This window comes from Chiloscyllium plagiosum, unplaced genomic scaffold (assembly GCF_037043375.1).
Source record: "Chiloscyllium plagiosum isolate Xiang-an unplaced genomic scaffold, Cpla_swu_hap1 HiC_scaffold_7, whole genome shotgun sequence".
Classification (NCBI taxonomy): Eukaryota; Metazoa; Chordata; class Chondrichthyes; order Orectolobiformes; family Hemiscylliidae; genus Chiloscyllium; species Chiloscyllium plagiosum.
The window spans coordinates 113,489,001-113,507,418 of NW_028270145.1; the positions used below are offsets into that span (position 1 = coordinate 113,489,001).

General features: G+C 44.4%; 1 protein-coding gene across 18 annotated transcripts in view; it reads left to right on the forward strand.

Moving 5' to 3' along the window:
• Positions 1–18,418, forward strand: part of obsl1a (obscurin like cytoskeletal adaptor 1a) — a 306,290-nt gene that overhangs the window by 32,282 nt on the left and 255,590 nt on the right. For all 18 annotated transcript variants that reach the window (XM_087989381.1, XM_087989386.1, XM_087989383.1 and 15 more), the window contains one exon: positions 11,653–11,958. In XM_087989381.1, the coding sequence (XP_087845507.1) occupies positions 11,653–11,958 (306 nt within the window). The remainder of the gene's footprint in view (positions 1–11,652; positions 11,959–18,418) is intronic.

Consider the following 18,418-nt stretch of genomic DNA (forward strand, 5'->3'; position numbering starts at 1 on the left):
TCTGCCTTTATTCCTGATGAAGGGCTTTTGCCCGAAACGTCGATTTTGCCTGTCCTCGGATGCTGCCTGAATTGCTGTGCTCTTCCAACACCACTGATCCAGAATTATTCAAATGAGGCCTATTTTCTCTGGAATTTAGAAGATTGAGAGGTGATCTGATTGAAATCTTTAAGATATTAACAGGAAAAATCAGATTAGATAATGATAAACAATTTCCACTGGTTGGGGATTCTAGAACTAGGAAACATGGTCTGAGCATGAGGGCAAGATCATTCAGGAGAGATGTTTGGAAGCACTTCAACATACAAAGGATGGCAGAGATTTGGAACTCTCTTCTACAAATGGCAGTGAAAGCTGGGTCAGTTGTTAATTTTAAACCTGAGGTAGATGTATTTTTGTTAAGCAATACATGCCAAAGGCAGGTAAATGGAATTAGGCCACATATCAGCCATGATCTCTTTGAATGGCGGAAGAAGCTCCGGGGTCTGAATGGCCTACTCCTGCTCCTAGATTCTCCAAAGCTCTCTGTGATCTGTCGGCTGAGGTTTTAAATCTTTTATGAAACTCTAGTTAAGTGGAGTATTGTGTTCATGCCATATTTCAAGAAAAATTATCAAGACCATGGAGAGCGTCTGGAGGAGATTTACTGGAATGATACCTAGGGTTTGTTTTCTTGGTGATCACAAAACTATCATTCATTTCCTTGAAAACCCATTTGGTTTGCAAATTTCCATTAGAGAAGAAAATCTTCTATCCTTATCTGGTCTGGACCTACATGTGACTTCAGAAGCATGTGGTTGACTCTTAACCACCTTCTGAAGCGACCATGAAATGCTGCTGTTTCCAGCAATGACACACGTGTGTGTGAATGTGAGTGGTAGCTGGGAGAATTCAAGTCATAGAACGAAGTGATCTCATTACTAACAGATCAGATCTAAGCTCTGCAAATATGCCATGTCCAGTTGTGAATCGCATAGCAAATTAAATAGAAGGAAGCTCTATAAATAACCCCATTCTCAATGTTGGAAGAGTCCAACATCTCAGTGGAAAAGATGAGACTGAAGCACTTGGAATAATCATCAGCCAGAAGTACTGAGTGGTTGATCCATCTCAACCTCCTCCAAAAGTCCCCAGAATCACAGATGTATGTTCTTCAGCCAATTCAATTCACTCCACATGATGTCAAGAAATGGTTGGAGGCATTGGATACTGTAGAGGCTAAGGAGTTTGACAAAATTCTGTCAACAGTACTGAAGACTTTTATTTCAGAACTTACTGCATACCTATTCCAAGCTGGACACAAACAGCGGGATAAATCCAGTTTGTCCAATTGCTGCCCCATCTGTCTACTCATGATCATTAGTAAAGTGATGGAAGGTATCATCAAATGTGCTATCAAACAGCACTTGCTCAGCAATAACCAGCTCACTGTCACCCAGTTTGGGTTTCACCTTGGCTACTCAGCTCCTGAACTCATTACAGCCTTAGTCTGAACATGGATGAAAGTGCTAATTTCCAGAGGTGAGGTGAGAGTGACAACTCTTGACATCAAGGCTGCATTTGACCAAATGTGGCATCAAGGATCCCTAGCAAAACTGGAGTCAATGGGAATCAGGGGGAACCATCTGCTTTTAGGGGTTGTTGTTGTAATGAGGTCAGACCTCAGAATATGAGGTACCTCATTGGGGCTGTTAATCTAGTCCAAACAGGGAACTTTGGATGTCAGATATAAACAGGGGTGTCAGAGGTTCTGCTCACTCTGTGAGGTGGCGTTAAGGAAGCTGATTAGTATCAAGGGCTCTCCATTTGTAAATAAAGGATGACTTGGTGATGGGATAACGGCCTCTCTGGAGTTATTTCAGTGGCAGTGAGAGGAAAGCATGATCCTGAAGAAATTTGTTCGCAATGGCTGTCTTTGAGTTGGGGTAAGCATTTCTGGCATCATGCAATTATTTGGGAAGCTTGACTCTTCAATCCTGTTATTGAAGTCTGGGCCCAGTGTGTGGAAAAAATGCATTATATTTTCTGGGGAAATGACATTGGAGGCAGAATGAGGAATTCTCCTGTTAGCATGTGGTCCCGTGGCTTTTTTGGTTATTGGGAACCTAACTTCCCCTGAAGCACCAGATTCTAAAACCTTTCAAGAGTTGACGGATTTAGTTAAGGAATGTTATGATCCCAAACCTCCTCTAATTCTGAGATGTTATCAGTTTTGCTTGGCAATGCAAGATTTTTAACTATGTTAAGATGACTGGCAAAGGCATGTGACTTTGATTTAACATTTAATGAGATGCTGAGAGACCATTTTATATGTGGATTAATGATGTAACCATGCAGAAACCCCTGCTAGTTGAAGACCAACTTAACTTTAAACAGGTGCTACAATTGGCTTTAACATTGGAAAATGGGCCAAGTGGAGCATATGAGTTGTAGGGTATTCCAATGGAATGGACACCCTCCCTGATAGTGTGTGCATGCAGGACTTTGACTAATGCAGAGAGTAAATATGCCCAGGTAGGGAATGAAGACTTGGGGGCCATATTTGGAGTTGGGAGGTTCCACCAATACCTTTTGCAGGTGTAATTTTGTAATTGTAATAGACTACAGAGCTCTGCTAGATTTACAATGCCACCCATAGCTTCAGGCCAAATTAAATGGTTGGCTCTAATTGTCAGTGCATATAAATACAAGTTATTTATGCTGCCTCCCACTGGCAGATACGCCAGCAGTGGTACTGCCTCTGGAAGTGAGCATAATGATTTTAAATTTTCTGGACACATGTCCTGTCACAGCTAACAATGTCAGACTTTGCAGATATGTCCAGAGCTGGCAAAACCGAAACAGCTGGTGTTGGGTGAAACCAAAGTGTGATCCCAACCAGAATAATAACCGTTTTGGACTCAGAGAGACCAGATCATAGTAGAGGATGGCAAATTATTATGGGCAGTAGGAGGGATTGTCCCAAGCAAAAGTCATTGCCAGATACTGGCTGAAGTCCACCACAGTCATCCAGGAGTTTCCAAAGTGAAGGTGTTGGTGAAAAGTTATGATTGATGACCTGGATGACATGACCACTTTGGTAGGGCAGTGCTCAGAATGCTAACAAGAACACAAGTTGCCACCACCAACTCTTCCACATTTATGGAAATAGCTATGTATACCCTGGACTCAGTTAAATATTGACTGTGCAGATCCTTTCATGGGCCCAATGTTCTTAGCCATTGCGGATGCCCTCTCAAAGTGGCTGGACATACATTGGGTTAATTCTTCAAACACTGGACATAGAAAACCTGCCTGCCTCGTTTGCAATACATGGATTCCTGAATGTAGTGGTCACAGATAATGGGTCATCGTTTAACAGTAGGGAATTGGAGCATCTCCTGAAATTGAGTGATATTCATCATATATGGTCAACTCCATACCATCCATCATCCAATTGTCTGGCAGAAAGAACAGTCCAAACCTTGAAGGCAGGCTTACAAAAACAGCCGACAGCTTCACTCGATAGCAAACTGTCCTGGTTCCTACCTAATTACAGAACTACTCCTCATGCAACTTTAGGGTCAGCTTTAGCAGAGTTGCGAATGGGAAAAGACCCCGCACCAGGTGAAATCTGATTTCTCTGAGCTGGGAGGGAGGGAGAGTAAAAAGACAGTTACAGGTTCCGCCCCTACTCCCAGCTCTACACCGACACCAGATCCCAGCTCCCAGCCCTGCTGAGTTTTCACCATCCCCCCAGACCTCCCCCTCACTGAGACGAACGATCAGTCCTCAGCAAAGGACTCACCTTCATCCCCCTCCGTCCACGCATCAATGAATTTAATATACGCCATGACGTCGAACAATTCTTCCGTCGCCTCCACCTCCGAGCTTACTTTCACAATCAGGACTCCTGCCCACCTTCCGAGGACACCTTCGCCCACCTCCAACACACTGCATCCATCTGGACACCCCGTGCTGACCTATTACCTGCCCTCAACCTCTTCATTTCCAACTGCCGCCGGGATATTATCCGCCTCAACCTGTCTACCTCCCTCCCCCACTCCAACCTCTCACCCTCACAACGCGCAGCGTCTCGAACGTATGTGGGGAGTTCCTGGACACCACCCACGCCCTCCACCTCCTCCAAGACTTCCGTTTCCCCGGCCCCCAACGCCTCATCTTCACCATGGATATCCAATCCCTCTACACCTCCATCGCCATGACCAGGGCCGCCAAGCCCTCCGTTTTTTCCTCTCCAGACGTCCCCAACAGTACCCCTCCACCGATACACTCATTCGTTTGGCCGAACTGGTCCTCACCCTTAACAATTTCTCCTTTGAATCCTCCCACTTCCTCCGGACCAAAGGGGTAGCCATGGGCACACGTATGTGCCCCAGCTATGCCTGTCTCTTTGTTGGCTACGTAGAGCAGTTGATCTTCCGTAATTACACCGGCACCACTCCCCACCTCTTCCTCCGCTACATTGATGACTGCATTGGCGCCACCTCGTGCTCCCGCGAGGAGGTTGAGCAATTCATCAACTTCACCAACACATTCCACCCTGACCTTAAATTTACCTGGACCATCTCTGACACCTCCCTCCCCTTCCTGGACCTCTCCATCTCCATTAATGACGACCGACTTGACACTGACATTTTTTACAAACCCACCGACTCCCACAGCTACCTGGATTACACCTTTTCCCACCCTCCCTCTTGCAAAAATGCCATCCCTTATTCCCAATTCCTCCGCCTCCGCCGGATCTGCTCCCAGGAGGACCAGTTCCACCACAGAACACACCAGATGGCCTCCTTCCCACGTGGTTAAAGATGCCCTCCAATGCATCTCGTTCACATCCCGCACCTCCGCCCTCAGACCCCATCCCTCCAACCGTAACAAGGACAGAACGCCCCTGGTGCTCACCTTCCAGCCTACCAACCTTCGCATAAACCAAATCATCCGCCGACATTTTCGCCACCTCCAAATAGACCCCATCACCAGGGATATATTTCCCTCCCCACCCCTTTCCGCCTTCCACAAAGACCGTTCCCTCCGTGACTACCTGGTCAGGTCCACGCCTCCCTACAACCCACCCTCCCATCCTGGCACTTTCCCTTGCCACCGCAGGAACTGTAAAACCTGCACCCACACCTCCTTCCTCGCCTCTATCCAAGGCCCTAAAGGAGCCTTCCTCATCCATCAAAGTTTTACTTGTACATCCACTAATATCATTTATTGTATCCGTTGCTCCCGATGCGGTCTCATTTCTCCTTCCCCCACCTCACCCTAGTTCTAAACTTCCAGCTCAGCACTGTCCCCATGACTTGTCCGGACTTGTCCTACCTGCCTATCTCCTTTTCCACCTATCCACTCCACCCTCTCCTCCCTGACCTATCACCTTCATCCCCTCTCCCATTCACCCATTGTACTCTATGCTACTTTCTCCCCACCCCCACCCCCCTCTAGCTTATCTCTCCACACTCCAGGCTCACTGCCTTTATTCCTGATGAAGGGTTTTTGCCCGAAATGTCGATTTCGAAGCTCCTTGGATGCTGCCTGAACTGCTGTGCTCTTCCAGCACCACTAATCCAGAATCAGGAATATTAGTGTTAGACACAAGGCTCTACTGTTTACTGCCGTAGACAAAGTTTTGTATAGGGTCAATTGGAATGACCTTCCATGGCTAAGAGGCATGGTCAACGCGACGTCAGGTTCGATAGCAAATAAACTTTTGGGTAGTGCAATGGTCCTGGACAAGCAAGAGGACAATATGAAAGCTGCAATCTCGTAAACAGTGCAGGAGCTGAGCTGACTCTTTTGTGTCTAGCAAAATGTACCCAGCTTCTCAACTGCCCTTTCTGACTTCTGGGACCAGTGGGTTCTCTTTCTCTGTCAAGCATTAAAGATTCCTTGGAATCTGGGATGGACACGGTAGATATCGCTGCTGGATTCCTTTGCTGCCTGATGGGGTGAATGAATTTCTTCCCAGGCACAAGAGGTGAAAAACTGGGTGTTACACGCTGCCTGAATTAGAGGGAAAGCTGGTGGAATTTGACCTTGTGCTAAAATGCTTCAGGAGGAGCTACCAAAGGAGGATGGATGTGATAGTAATGAGTTCAGCCAAGTAGACCTCTCAGAGTATGAGTTCCCTGATTGAGGCTGTTAATTTGGTCCAATCAAAGACCCCTCGTGGACAGATATAAACAGGAGTGTCAGAGGTACTGATCACTTTGAGATCTGGCTTTGAGGGAGCTGGAGCAGTGTCAAGGACTCTTCACGTGTAAATAAATAGAGACTTGATGCTGACATACTGGCCTCTGTGGAGTTATTTCAGAGTCTTACCTGGTACATAGGAAGATGCTTGCGTTTGTTGGAGATCAGTCATCTCAGCTCTAGGGCATCTCTGTATGAGTGCCTCAGGGTAGTTTCCTTAGCCCAACTATCTTCAGTTGCTTCATCAATGACTTTCCCTCCATCATAAGTGGGCATATTTACCAATGACTACATAGTGTTCAGCGCCACACACGGTTCACATTGAAATGATCCACGTTCAAATGAAACATGGAGAAAGTGAGGACTGCACATGCTGAAGATCAGAGCTGAAAAATGTGTTGCTGGAAAAGCGCAGCAGGTCAGGCAGCATCCAAGGAGCAGGAGAATCGACGTTTCGGGCATAAGCTCTTCTTATGCCCGAAACGTTGATTCTCCTGCGCCTTGGATGCTGCCTGACCTGCTGCACTTTTCCAGCAACACACTTTTCATCTCAAATGAAACATGGTCTGGACAATATTCAGGCTTGATTGGCAAGTAACATTTACCTGACACAAATGCCAAGCAAAGACTATCTGTGATAAGACACAATCTAACCAATGCCCCTTGACATTAAATGATGCTACCGTCATTGAATCCCCCACTATCAACAACCTGGAGGTTACAATTCTCCTGAAACACAACTGGACTTGATACATAAACGCAGTGGCTACAAGATCAGATCGGAGACTAAGAATATTGTTGCGAGTAACACCCTTGATAACCCAAAGCCTACAATCTACAAGGCACAATTAAGGAGTGTGATGGAATGCTTCCTACTTACCTGGATGAGTGCAGCTCCAACAGCATTCAAGAAGCTTGATATCATCCAGGACAAAGCAGTTCCTTTCATTGGCACTAAATTGACACACATGCACTCAGTCCACCAATGTTCAAAACCATCTCAAGAATCACTGCAGAAATTCATCAAAGATCCTTAGACAGCATCTTCCAAATCCACGACCATTTCCATTTGAAGAACAAAGACACCAGATAAATGGGAACACCAACGTCTGCAAGATCCCCTCCAAGCCACTCACCATTATGACTTGGAAATATATTGCTGTTCTTTCAGTATTGTTGGGTCAAAATCCTGGAATTCTTTCGCTTACAACATTGTGGGTCTACCTATGCACAAGTACTGCAGTGGTTCAAGAATGCAGCTAACCACCACCTTCTCAAGGGGCAAATGGGGATGGGAAAAAAGTACTGGCCAGCCAGTGACAACCAAGTCCAATGAGAGAATAAAAAAAACTCGACTTCTTGCTGTCAGAAAATAAAGGTCAATTTTAAAAATGAGTGGTCAGGATCTTTCTTAAAAACCATCTGTGAGATTTTGATGGAGAGAATGAGAATGGCCAAAACAATAGGTTCCAGGAGTGAGAACACCTATTCCAGCCCTGATATGTCAGTCACAATCACTTGTTAAAGTCTTCAGGAGGTTACAGTTCTGATATCTCATTTGAATCTCAGACTATTGCATTGTGGGAGAACTTCCATATGTGGTAAAGAGGCATCTTTGTAGACATAGGTAAATAGGAATACGAGTAGACCATTTGGCCCTTTTAGCCTCCTCTGCCATTTAATATGATCATGGCCAATCATCCAACTCCATATCCTGCCCCTGCTTTCTCCCATACCCTTTAGCCCTAAGACTACATCTAACTCATTCGTGAAAACATTCCATGTTTTGGCCTCAACCACTTCCTGTGGCAGAGATTCCACAGGTGCACCATTCTTGGGGAAAGAAACTTGTCTTCGTCTCAGTACTAAATGGTCTACTCTGTGCTCTTAAACTATGTCCCCGGTTCTAGACTCAGTGAACATCTTTCCTGTATTTGCCTTGTCTAGTCCTGTTGAAATTATATTGGTTTCCATGAGATTACGCCCTCATTCTTCTAAGCTTTAATGAATATAGTCCTAACTGAGCCAGACTCTCATCATACATCAGTCCTGGCATTGTCGGAATGAGTCTGGTATACCTTCACTGGATTGCATCGACAGGCAGAGCATCTTTGCTTAGATAAAGGGAGTAAACTTACACACGGTGAATGGTAGGTCCCTTAGGAGTGCTGAGGAATAAAGGGACCTTGATCTATGTGTTGATCCCTGAGGGTGTCCGCACAGATGGACTGGTGAAACTAGCATATGGAATAGTTGGAGAATATAGGAGTAGGGAAGTCTTGTTACAACTTTATAAAACATTGGTTAGGCCACAGATGGAATATTGTGTGCAATTCTGATCACCATACTGTCTCTGATTGCACCAGAGACAGTGCAGAAAGGATTCACCAAAATGTTGTATGGAATGAAAAGTCTCAGTAAGGAGGAGAGACTGGATAGGCTGGATTTTTTTCTTGTAGAGAAGGGGTATGAGTTGGGAACCGAGTTATGGTGTGCAAAGTTTTGAGAGGTGTAGACAGGGGAGATTGTGAGAATCTCTTCCCAAAGGCGGACATTTCAAAGAACTATTTGGAGGTGTGGGTGTTGGGCTGGGGTGTACAAAGTTAAAAATCACACAACACCAGGTTATAGTCCAATAGGTTTATTTGGAAGCACTAGCTTTCGGAGCGCTGCTCCTTCATCAGGTAGTTGTGGAGTATAAGATCGTGGGACACAATTTATAGCAAATATATAATTTCAGTTACATCATACTGTAAAGTTTTGCTATAAATTCTGTGTCTTATGATCTTATATTCCACAACCACCTGATAAAGGGCAGTGCTCTGAAAGCTAGTGCTTCCAAATAAACCTGTTGGACGATAACTTGATGTTGTGTGATTTTTAACTATGTCTAAGAACAGAGGGCATAGGTTTAGAGTCATAGAGATGAACAGCATGGAAACAGACCCTTCGATCCAACCTGTCCATGCTGACCAGATATCCCAACCCAATCTAGTTCCACCTGCCAGCACTTGGCCCTCTAAACCCTTCCTATTCATATACCCATCCAAATGCCCTTTAAATGTTGCAATTGTACCAGTCTCCATCACTTCCTCTGGCAGGTCATTCCATACACACGCCACCCTCTGCGTGAATAAGTTGCCCCTTAGGTCCCTTTTATATCTTTCCCCTCTCGCCCTAAACCTATGCCCGCTAGTTCTGGACTCCCTGACCCCAGGGAAAAGACTTTGTCTATTTATCCTATCCATGCCCCTCATAATTTTGTAAACCTCTGTAAGGTCACCCCTCAGCCTCCGACGCTCCAGGGAAAACAGCCCCAGCCTGTTCAGCCTCTCCCTGTAGCTCAGATCCTCCAACCGTGGCAACATCCTTGTAAATCTTTTCTGAACCCTTTCAAGTTTCACAACACCTTTCCAATAGGAAGGAGACCAGAATTGCACACAATATTCCAACAGTAGCCTAACAAATGTCCTGTACAGTCGCAACATGACCTCCCAACTCCTGTACTCAATATAGATTTGCACACAATATTCTAACAGTAGCCTAACAAATGTCCTGTGCAGTCGCAACATGACCTCCCAACTCCTGTACTCAATACTCTGACCAATAAAGGAAAACATACCAACGCTGCCTTCACTATCCTATCTACCTGCGACTCCATTTTCAAGAAGCTATGAACCTGCACTCCAAAGTCTCTTTGTTCAGCAACACTCCCTAGGACCTTACCATGAAGTGTATAAGTCCTGCTAAGATTTGCTTTCTCAAAATGCAGCACCTCACATTTATCTAAATTAAACTCCATCTGTCACTTCTCAGCCCATTGGCCCATCTGGTCCAGATTCTGTTGTAATCTGAGGTAACCCTCTTTGCTGTCCACTGCACCTCCAATTTTGGTGTCATCTGCAAACTTACTAACTATACCTCTTATGCTTGCATCCAAATCATTTATGTAAATGACAAAAAGTAGAGGGCCCAGCACCAATCCTTGTGGCACTCCACTGGTCATAGGCCTCCAGTCTGAAAAACAACCCTCCACCAACACCCTCTGTCTTCTACCTTTGAGCCAGTTCTGTATGCAAATGGCTAGTTCTCCCTGTATTCCATGAGATCTAACCTTGCTAATCAGTCTCCCATTGGGAACCTTGTCGAACGCCTTACTGAAGTCTATATAGATTACATCTACTGCTCTTCCCTCATCAATCTTCTTTGTTACTTCATCAAAAAACTCAATCAGGTTTGTGAGACATGATTTTCCATGCACAAAACTATCTTGACTATCCTGAATCGGTCCTTGCCTTTCCAAATACATGTACATCATGTTCCTCAGGATTCTCTCCACCGAAGTCAGGCTCACCGGTCTATAGTTCCCTGGCTTGTCTTTACCGCTCTTCCTAAACAGTGGCACCACGTTTGCCAACCTTCAGTCTTCCGGCACCTCACCTGTGACTATCTCAGCAAGTCGCCCAGCAATCACTTATCTAGCTTCCCACAGAGTTCTAGGGCGCAACTGATCAGGTCCTGGGGGTTTATCCACTTTTAACCATTTCAAGACATCCAGCACTTCCTCGTCTGTAATCTGGACATTTTGCAAGATGTCACCATCTATTTCCCTACAGTCTATATCTTCCATATCCTTTTCCACATTAAATACTGATGCAAAATATTCATTTAGTATCTCCCCCATTTTCTGTGGCTCCACACAAAGGCCACCTTGCTGATCTTTGAGGGGCCCTATTTTCTCCCTAGTTATCCTTTTGTCCTTAATATATTTGTAAAAACCCTTTGGATTCTCCTTAATTCTATTTGCCAAAGCTATCTCATGTCCCCGTTTTGCCCTCCTAATTTCCCTCTTAAGTATACTCCAACTTTCGTTATACTCTTCTAAGGATTCCCTCGTTCTATCCTCTCTATATCTGCCATATGCTTCCTTCTTTTTCTTAACCAAACCCTCAATTTTTTAAGTCATTCAGCATTCCCTATACCTACCAGCCTTCCCTTTCACCCTGACAGGAATACACTTTCTCTGGATTCTTGTTATCTCATTTCTGAAGGCTTCCCATTTTCCAGCCATCCCTTTACTTGCGAACATCTGCGTCCAATCAGCTTTCGAAAGTTCTTGCCTAATACTGTCAAAATCGGCTTTTCTCCAAGGTGAGAACAAGTAGCTTGGAGGAGATCTGAGAAAAATATTTTCCACCCAGAAGGTTATAGAAAAATAGAATATACTGCTTGATAGGGTGGCGGAGGCAGATACTCTTGCAACATTTAAGAAGCATCTGGATGAACACTTAACATGCCAAAGCATACTAGGCTGTGGACCAAGTGCAGGTAAATGGGATCAATGTAGTTTTGTTTGTTGGTTGACATAGCCATGATGAGCTGAAAGGCCAGTTTCTATACTATATGCTTCTATGATAATGAATAACTTGCAGATCTTGTGTGTTTTCTGTCTTGTAGCCAGGAGACATATACCTCCCAGTGCCCCAGTGAATGTACGGATGAGCTGTGAGAAGCCCAATGTAGCCTCCCTGCTGTGGGCATCACCACCCGACTGCCAGCGGAATGGGGTGACTGGTTACGTGATTGAGAGGCAGGAGCTGGGCACTGAGGAGTGGGTGCGCTGCCTGACCACTGAGGGCAGCACAGTAGTGGAGATCCTGGGAGAGAGCGTTTCCAATGAGGCCCGCTACCGATTCCGGGTCTGCTCCGTCAACAACTATGGGAAGAGCGAGCAGGTGGAATTCCCTGGAGTGGTGCACCTAGGTAAGAGGTCAGGAAAGTGCAGGCAAGGATCAGCATCATCAAAGAGTCATAGAGATTTATAGCACAGAAAAAGGCACTTCTTCCCTTCCAGCCTCCTAAAATCAACAACTACCTCACTATTCTAATCTCATTTTCCAGCATTCATCTCATAGTCTTATATACCTTGGCATTGCAAGTGTACATCTAAACACTTTTCAAATTCCCGTAACCTGCATAAAAACACTCTTCCTTACATCTGTTCGAAATCTTCTACCCCTATCTTAAATCTGTGTTCCCTGGTCATTGATCCCTCCACCAAAGGGAAATTATTTTTCCTGTCTACCCAATCTATGCCCCTAATAACTTTATACATCTCAGTTATGTCCCTCTCAGTCTCCTTTGCTCTAAACAAAACAATCCCAGTCTGTTCAATCACTCTCCATAATTGAAACTTTCCAACCCAGGAAACATCCTGGTAAATCTCCTCTGCACCCTTTGCAGTGCATTGACATCTGTCCTATGATTGGATTCCAGAATTGCACACACTATTCTAGCTGTAGCTTAATCAATGTTTTATACATTTCCAGCATAACCTCCCCGCTCTTAAACTCAGTGCCTCACAAATAATGGTAAATATTCCTTCTGCTGGAAAGTCAGAGTCGAAAAACGTGGCCTGGAAAAGCACAGCAGGCTAGGCAGCATCCGAAGAGCAGGAGAGTTGATGTTTCAGGCATAAGCCCTTCATCAGGAATGTGATAAAGGGCTTATGCCTGAAATGTCAACTCTCCTGTTTGGATGCTGCCTGACCTGAAGTACCATACTTTTTGACTCTAAATATCCCATATGCCTTCTTAACCACTTTATCCACATTTCATGATACCTTATCGAGGGGTGCTAGTCCTGAAGTAAAGCTTCAACATTCTTCACTCCTTCCTCACTCATTCCACGGGTAGAGCAGAACAGATCAAGAACAGTTACCCCAGAAGGAAAGGAAGTTTGCATTATACAGTCTGCAGCAAAGAAATTGCACCTACCAGTGAACTCAAATAAAGCTTCCTAACAAACCTGTCAAACACCAAAGCTTTATTGTCCCAATGGATATTTAAATCTGGTGATAAGTTAAGAGCTGTCCAAGGATGCAGCAGCAGTGTTGTCAGAAATCCATCGACCAAACTGAAAGATTCTTACAGCCCCAAAACCAGGAAATTAAAAGCAAATGATTGTTTACTTCTGATTTACAATTGCAGTTAGTGAAAACTGTTGTTTGGATTTAGACAGAAATTAAAATATCCGAAACGTACTTAAATGTTTTTTAAGTAGTGTGCAATCTTTTTCATCACATTGGAGAGACACTGCAAATATAAAATTAGCTTCTCAGCTACCATCTAAAATCCAGTTACACCTTGCTCAGCATGACATGGAGTATTCACCCGCCTGCAACACTCTACCTCCACCTGGACCTGCGTTATGGCTTTTCATCCGCACTCGACCTACTCATCACGTACTGTCAATATGACATTGGTCACCTCAATTTCTCTGCTCCCTCTCACCCATTTGAACATATATCCCTCTGAATTGACTGCAGTCTGTACACTCAGATCCAACCCTGACATTGTAATCAAACCTGCCAACAAGGATGTTGTTGTCTGGCATACTGACCTCTGCATTAAAGAGGCTGACAGCTCTTGGAGACGTCTTCCTATCTTCCCCGGACCATAACAGTACTATCAACGCCAGTCTATTATGTTCACAATGGTCACTAATCTTATTTCATCTGATGATCTCTCCCATAACTGCCTCCAACCGCATAGTCCCTCAACCCCACACAGCCCACTTCTACCTCCTTCCCAAACACCACAAACAGGATTAACCGGGCAGACACATTGCTTTAGTGGCAGCACGGTAGCTCAGGCATTAATATTCCTGCCTCATAGCACCAAGGACCCAGGTATGATTCGACCCTTGGACGACCGTGTAGAGGTTACATGTTCTCCCCATGTCTGCATGGGTTTCGTTTCGGTACTCTAGTTTCCTCCCACAGTCCAAAGATATGCAGGCTAGGTTAATAGGCCATGCTAACTTGTCCATAGTGTCCAATGATGTGTAGGCTGAAGGTTATTAGTGACCCAAATGAGTTTTTACAACAATTGATGATAGTTTCATGGTCACCATCAGTAAGACTGGCTTTCCATTCCAGATTGTATTAATTTTAGTTTAAATTCTACCAATTGCTGTAGTGGGATTTGAACCTGTGTTTCCAGGGGATTAGCCTGGGCCTCTCAGATTTGTCTTGTGACATTTAGCAGTGGCTTTTAAAGTCTGTGATTACTCTCCAACATCCTTCTTTTCCATTCCATCAGTCTCTATTCAAAGGATAGCCTCTACCATTCCCATCACCTGCAGCAGGATACCACCACCAAACACATCATCTCCTCCACTTCCAAAGTCAGCATTCTGCAAGGACCATTCCTTCTATGACACCTTGTTCACTTCTCCATGACTGTTAATGCTACCTCACCTTCCCATTGGCATCTTCTCTTGACACTGCAGAAGGTGTAACACTTGTATGTTCACCTCCTCCCTCCTCACTGTCCAAGGCCCCAAATACTCCTTCCAGATGAAGCAATGTTTCACTTATGCTTTGCTCAATTAGTCTACTGTATTCATTACTCACAGTGCATTCTCCTTTACACTGGCGAGACCAAATGGGTGACTGCTATGCGGAATGCCTCTGCTCTGTCCACAGTAATGACCCTGACTCCTAGTTACTTAGCATTTCAACAAACCACCTTGCTCTCATGCTAACATTTCTGTCCTGGCCTACTGCAAAGTTCCAATGAAGAGCAAAGCATGCACAAGGAACAACACCTCATTTTCCACTTTAGGCATCTTACAGCACAAGGTCTCAAAATTGAACTCCATAACTTCAGAAACTGTTTGAAATATGTCTGTTCTCCATTTTTCTTAGATTCTCCCTCCCCTCTCCCTCTACAGCTTTATCTTGTTTCCATCTTGTATACTTTGCTCTTAGTAGGGAGGATCCATTCTCTTTTGAAACTTTATTGCTGGAACAGCACAGCAGGTCAGGCAGCATCCAGGGAACAGGAGATTCGACGTTTCGGGCACAGGCCCTTCTTCAGGAATGCTTCCCTGGATGCTGCCTGACCTGCTGTGCTGTTCCAGCAATAAAGTTTCAACTTTGATCTCCAGCATCTGCAGACCTCACTTTCTCCTCTAGGATCCATTCTCTCCCTTTCACAAAAAAAGCAAAGAACTGCAGATATTGGGAATTATAAACAAAAACAGAAATTGCTGAAAAATTTAGCAGGCCTGGCACCATCTGTGGAGAAAAAGCAGATTAATGTTATGGATCCAGTGACCCTTCTTCAGAACTAATTGTCACTGGATAAAGGTTGTGTATGCTGAAGAAGGGTTGGGGAGGGGGAGTGAGGGGGAATAAATAATAGGTGGAGATGACACCCAGAGAGAGAGAGAAAACCAGTTGGATAGATAAAGGAATGGGTGCTCTGCAAAGTAGCCGCCCAATCTGCATGTTGTCTCGCTAGTGTAGAGCTAACCACATTGTGATCAACGAATGCAGTAAATTAGATTGAGTAAAGTGTAGGTCAATCGCTGCTTCACCTGCAAGGAGTGTCTAGGGGCTTGGATAATGAAGAGAGGAAGTGAATGGGCAGGTATTACACCTTTTATGACTGCATGGGAAAGTGCCCTGGGGATGTGCAGAGGTTTTGGGACTGGAGGAGGAGTGAATAAAGGTGTCCCATTGGGAACGGTTCCTGCAGAAGGTTGACAGGTGATGGGAGGGGAATATCTGTCTGAAAGTGGTATCTCATTGGAGATGGTGGAAATGGCGGCTAATGATTCTTTGGATGTGGATGTAGGTAGGGTGGTAAGTGAGGACTGGGAGACCCTGTTGATATTGTAGGAGGGAAGAGAAGGAGTGAGGGCCAAAGTGCTGGTGATGGGTTGGACACGGGTGAAGGCCCTGTCAGTCCCAGTAGTTGGGAATCCTAAGTTGAGGAAGAAGGAGGGCATTTTGGAGGTCCCCTTGTAGAAGCTGGCATCATTGGAACAGATACGTTCATAAGATATAGGAGCAGAAGTAGGTCATTCGGTCCATCAAGTATGCTCAGCTATTCGATCATGGCTGATTTGTTCCTCCCATTTTCCTGTTTTCTCTCCATATCCCTTCGACTCATTACCAATTAAAACTCTGTCTAATACCTCCTTAAATTTACTCACTGTCCCAGCATCCACTGCACTTTGAAGTAGCAAATTTCACAGATTCTCAACCCTTTGGGAGAATTTGTTTCTCAACTCTCTTTTAAGTTTGATACTCCTTATCTTAAGACTATAACCTGTTGTCCTTGAATGCCCCACAAGAGGAAACATTCACTTCACACCTTTTATCATCTTGAATATTTCAATTTGATCTCCCCTCATTCTTATGAATTCCAGAGAGTATAGGCCTAAACTGTTCAATCTCTATTCATACGACAAATCCCTCATCTCTAGGATCAATGTAATGAAACTCCTCTGAACTGCCTCCAATGCCACTACATCTTTCCTTAAATAAGGGGACCAAAACTGTGCACAATACTGCAGGTGCAGTCTCACCAATACCATGTATAGCCTCAACAATACTTCCTTATCTTTATTTTCTATTCCTTTAGCTATAGAAGTGAACATTCCATTTGCATTCTTTATTATCTGTGCCTGCATACTAGTTTTCTGTGACTCATGAACAAGTACACCTAGATCCCTCTGCACCAGAGCACCTGGAAGTGCCGTCCCACTAAGATAATAGGTCACCTTCCCATTTAATCGACCCAAATACATGACCTCGCACTTATCCATGTTAAACTCCATCTACCACGTTTTTGCCCACTCTCCTAAACTATCCATATCCATTTGTTAAGGTTCCGATTTCCTCAGTGCACTTTAGAGTGCCGCCTATTCTTGTGTCGTCTGCAAATCTGGCTGGAGAGCCTTCTATCCCTGTATCCAAGTTATCAATGCAGATTGTAAATAGCTGAGATTCAAGGACCAAACCTTGTGGCACCCCACTAGTTACCTCTTGCTGTCCAGAAAAAACATTCCTCCCAACTCTCTGTCTTCTGTCCATTTGCCAATCATCTATCCAGGCCAAATTCTTGGAGAATTTTTTGTGGAACCAACCAGGTAGCAGGCTACTCTGCAAGCTATTCTGCATTTGTATTGTGTAATGATATTCACTTCTCAGACCTGGTCTCCTTGTAACCATGTTTCATTAATCGCTACCAAATTGTACCCTTTTGTTTCTATTTGGGCTAGTAACTCATTTATTTTTTTCAAATGCTTCATGCATTTATATACAAAGTTTTAAAATTTGTTCCACTGTTAAATTTCCCTACTTTTTTGTAATTCCTTGGTGCATAAAGATTTTCACCTGTCCTGTCCCTCACCTTTATTGTCTGGTAACCATCTGCCATATCACTAACCTGCACTCTTACCTCCTCTTTTAAGATGGATTTCGTGATATCTCCTATAACTGAACACCCCCTGCTACTACATTTAGTTTAAAGCCCTGTGTACAGCCCTAGTTATGTGATTTGCTAGGACTCTGATACCAGCACGATTCAGATGAAGACTGTCCCATTAGAACAGGTCCCTTCTTCCCCAGTACTGGTGCCAATGTCCGAGGAATTCAAATCCATTTCACCAATCTTTGAGCCACGTGAGGGAATAAAAAAATCAAGTTGGAAAAGATGAGTTCTATGGGGCAGGAGCATCAAGTTCACACCAACATTATGAAGAGCATCCCACTCAGACCACCTCCCAACCTGTCCCAGTAACCATGTATTTTCTGCTGGATTTGGGCAATGGGAAAGGAGGTGATGAATGAGCAAATGTTACTCCTTCTATGATTGTGTGGGAAGGTGCCATGAGAAGGTGAGGAAGCATTAGGAGTGATCGAGGACTGGACCATGGTGTCACAGAAATAATGGTCCTTGCCAAATTCTGACAGTGGAGATGGAGGGGATGCTGTGTTGGGTGGTGGCATTCTGCTTAAGTGGTGGAAATGACAAAGGATTATTCTTTGAATACAGAAACTGGTGGAGTGGAAAGTTAGTAGGTTGGAGAGTAATCACAGGATCCAGATTCTAAAAACCAATGTTAAATGTCACAGGATAAGTCTCGTAGGTTCAGTCTCATCCCCTGGATACACAGGTTTAATTCCACCACAGTAGTTGGTGGAATTTAAATTCAAATTCATACAAGCTGGAATTGAAAGACAGTCATGGTGCTGGTGACCATGAAGCTATCATTAATTTGTTGTTAAAAACCCATCTGGGTCACTGATGTCCTTCAGTAAAGGAAAACTGCTGTCCTTACCTGGTCTGACATACAATGCAGTTCTCCACTGTCTTCTCCATGGCAATGAGAAAATGGTCACAAATTTTGGCTCAGATAGCGACAC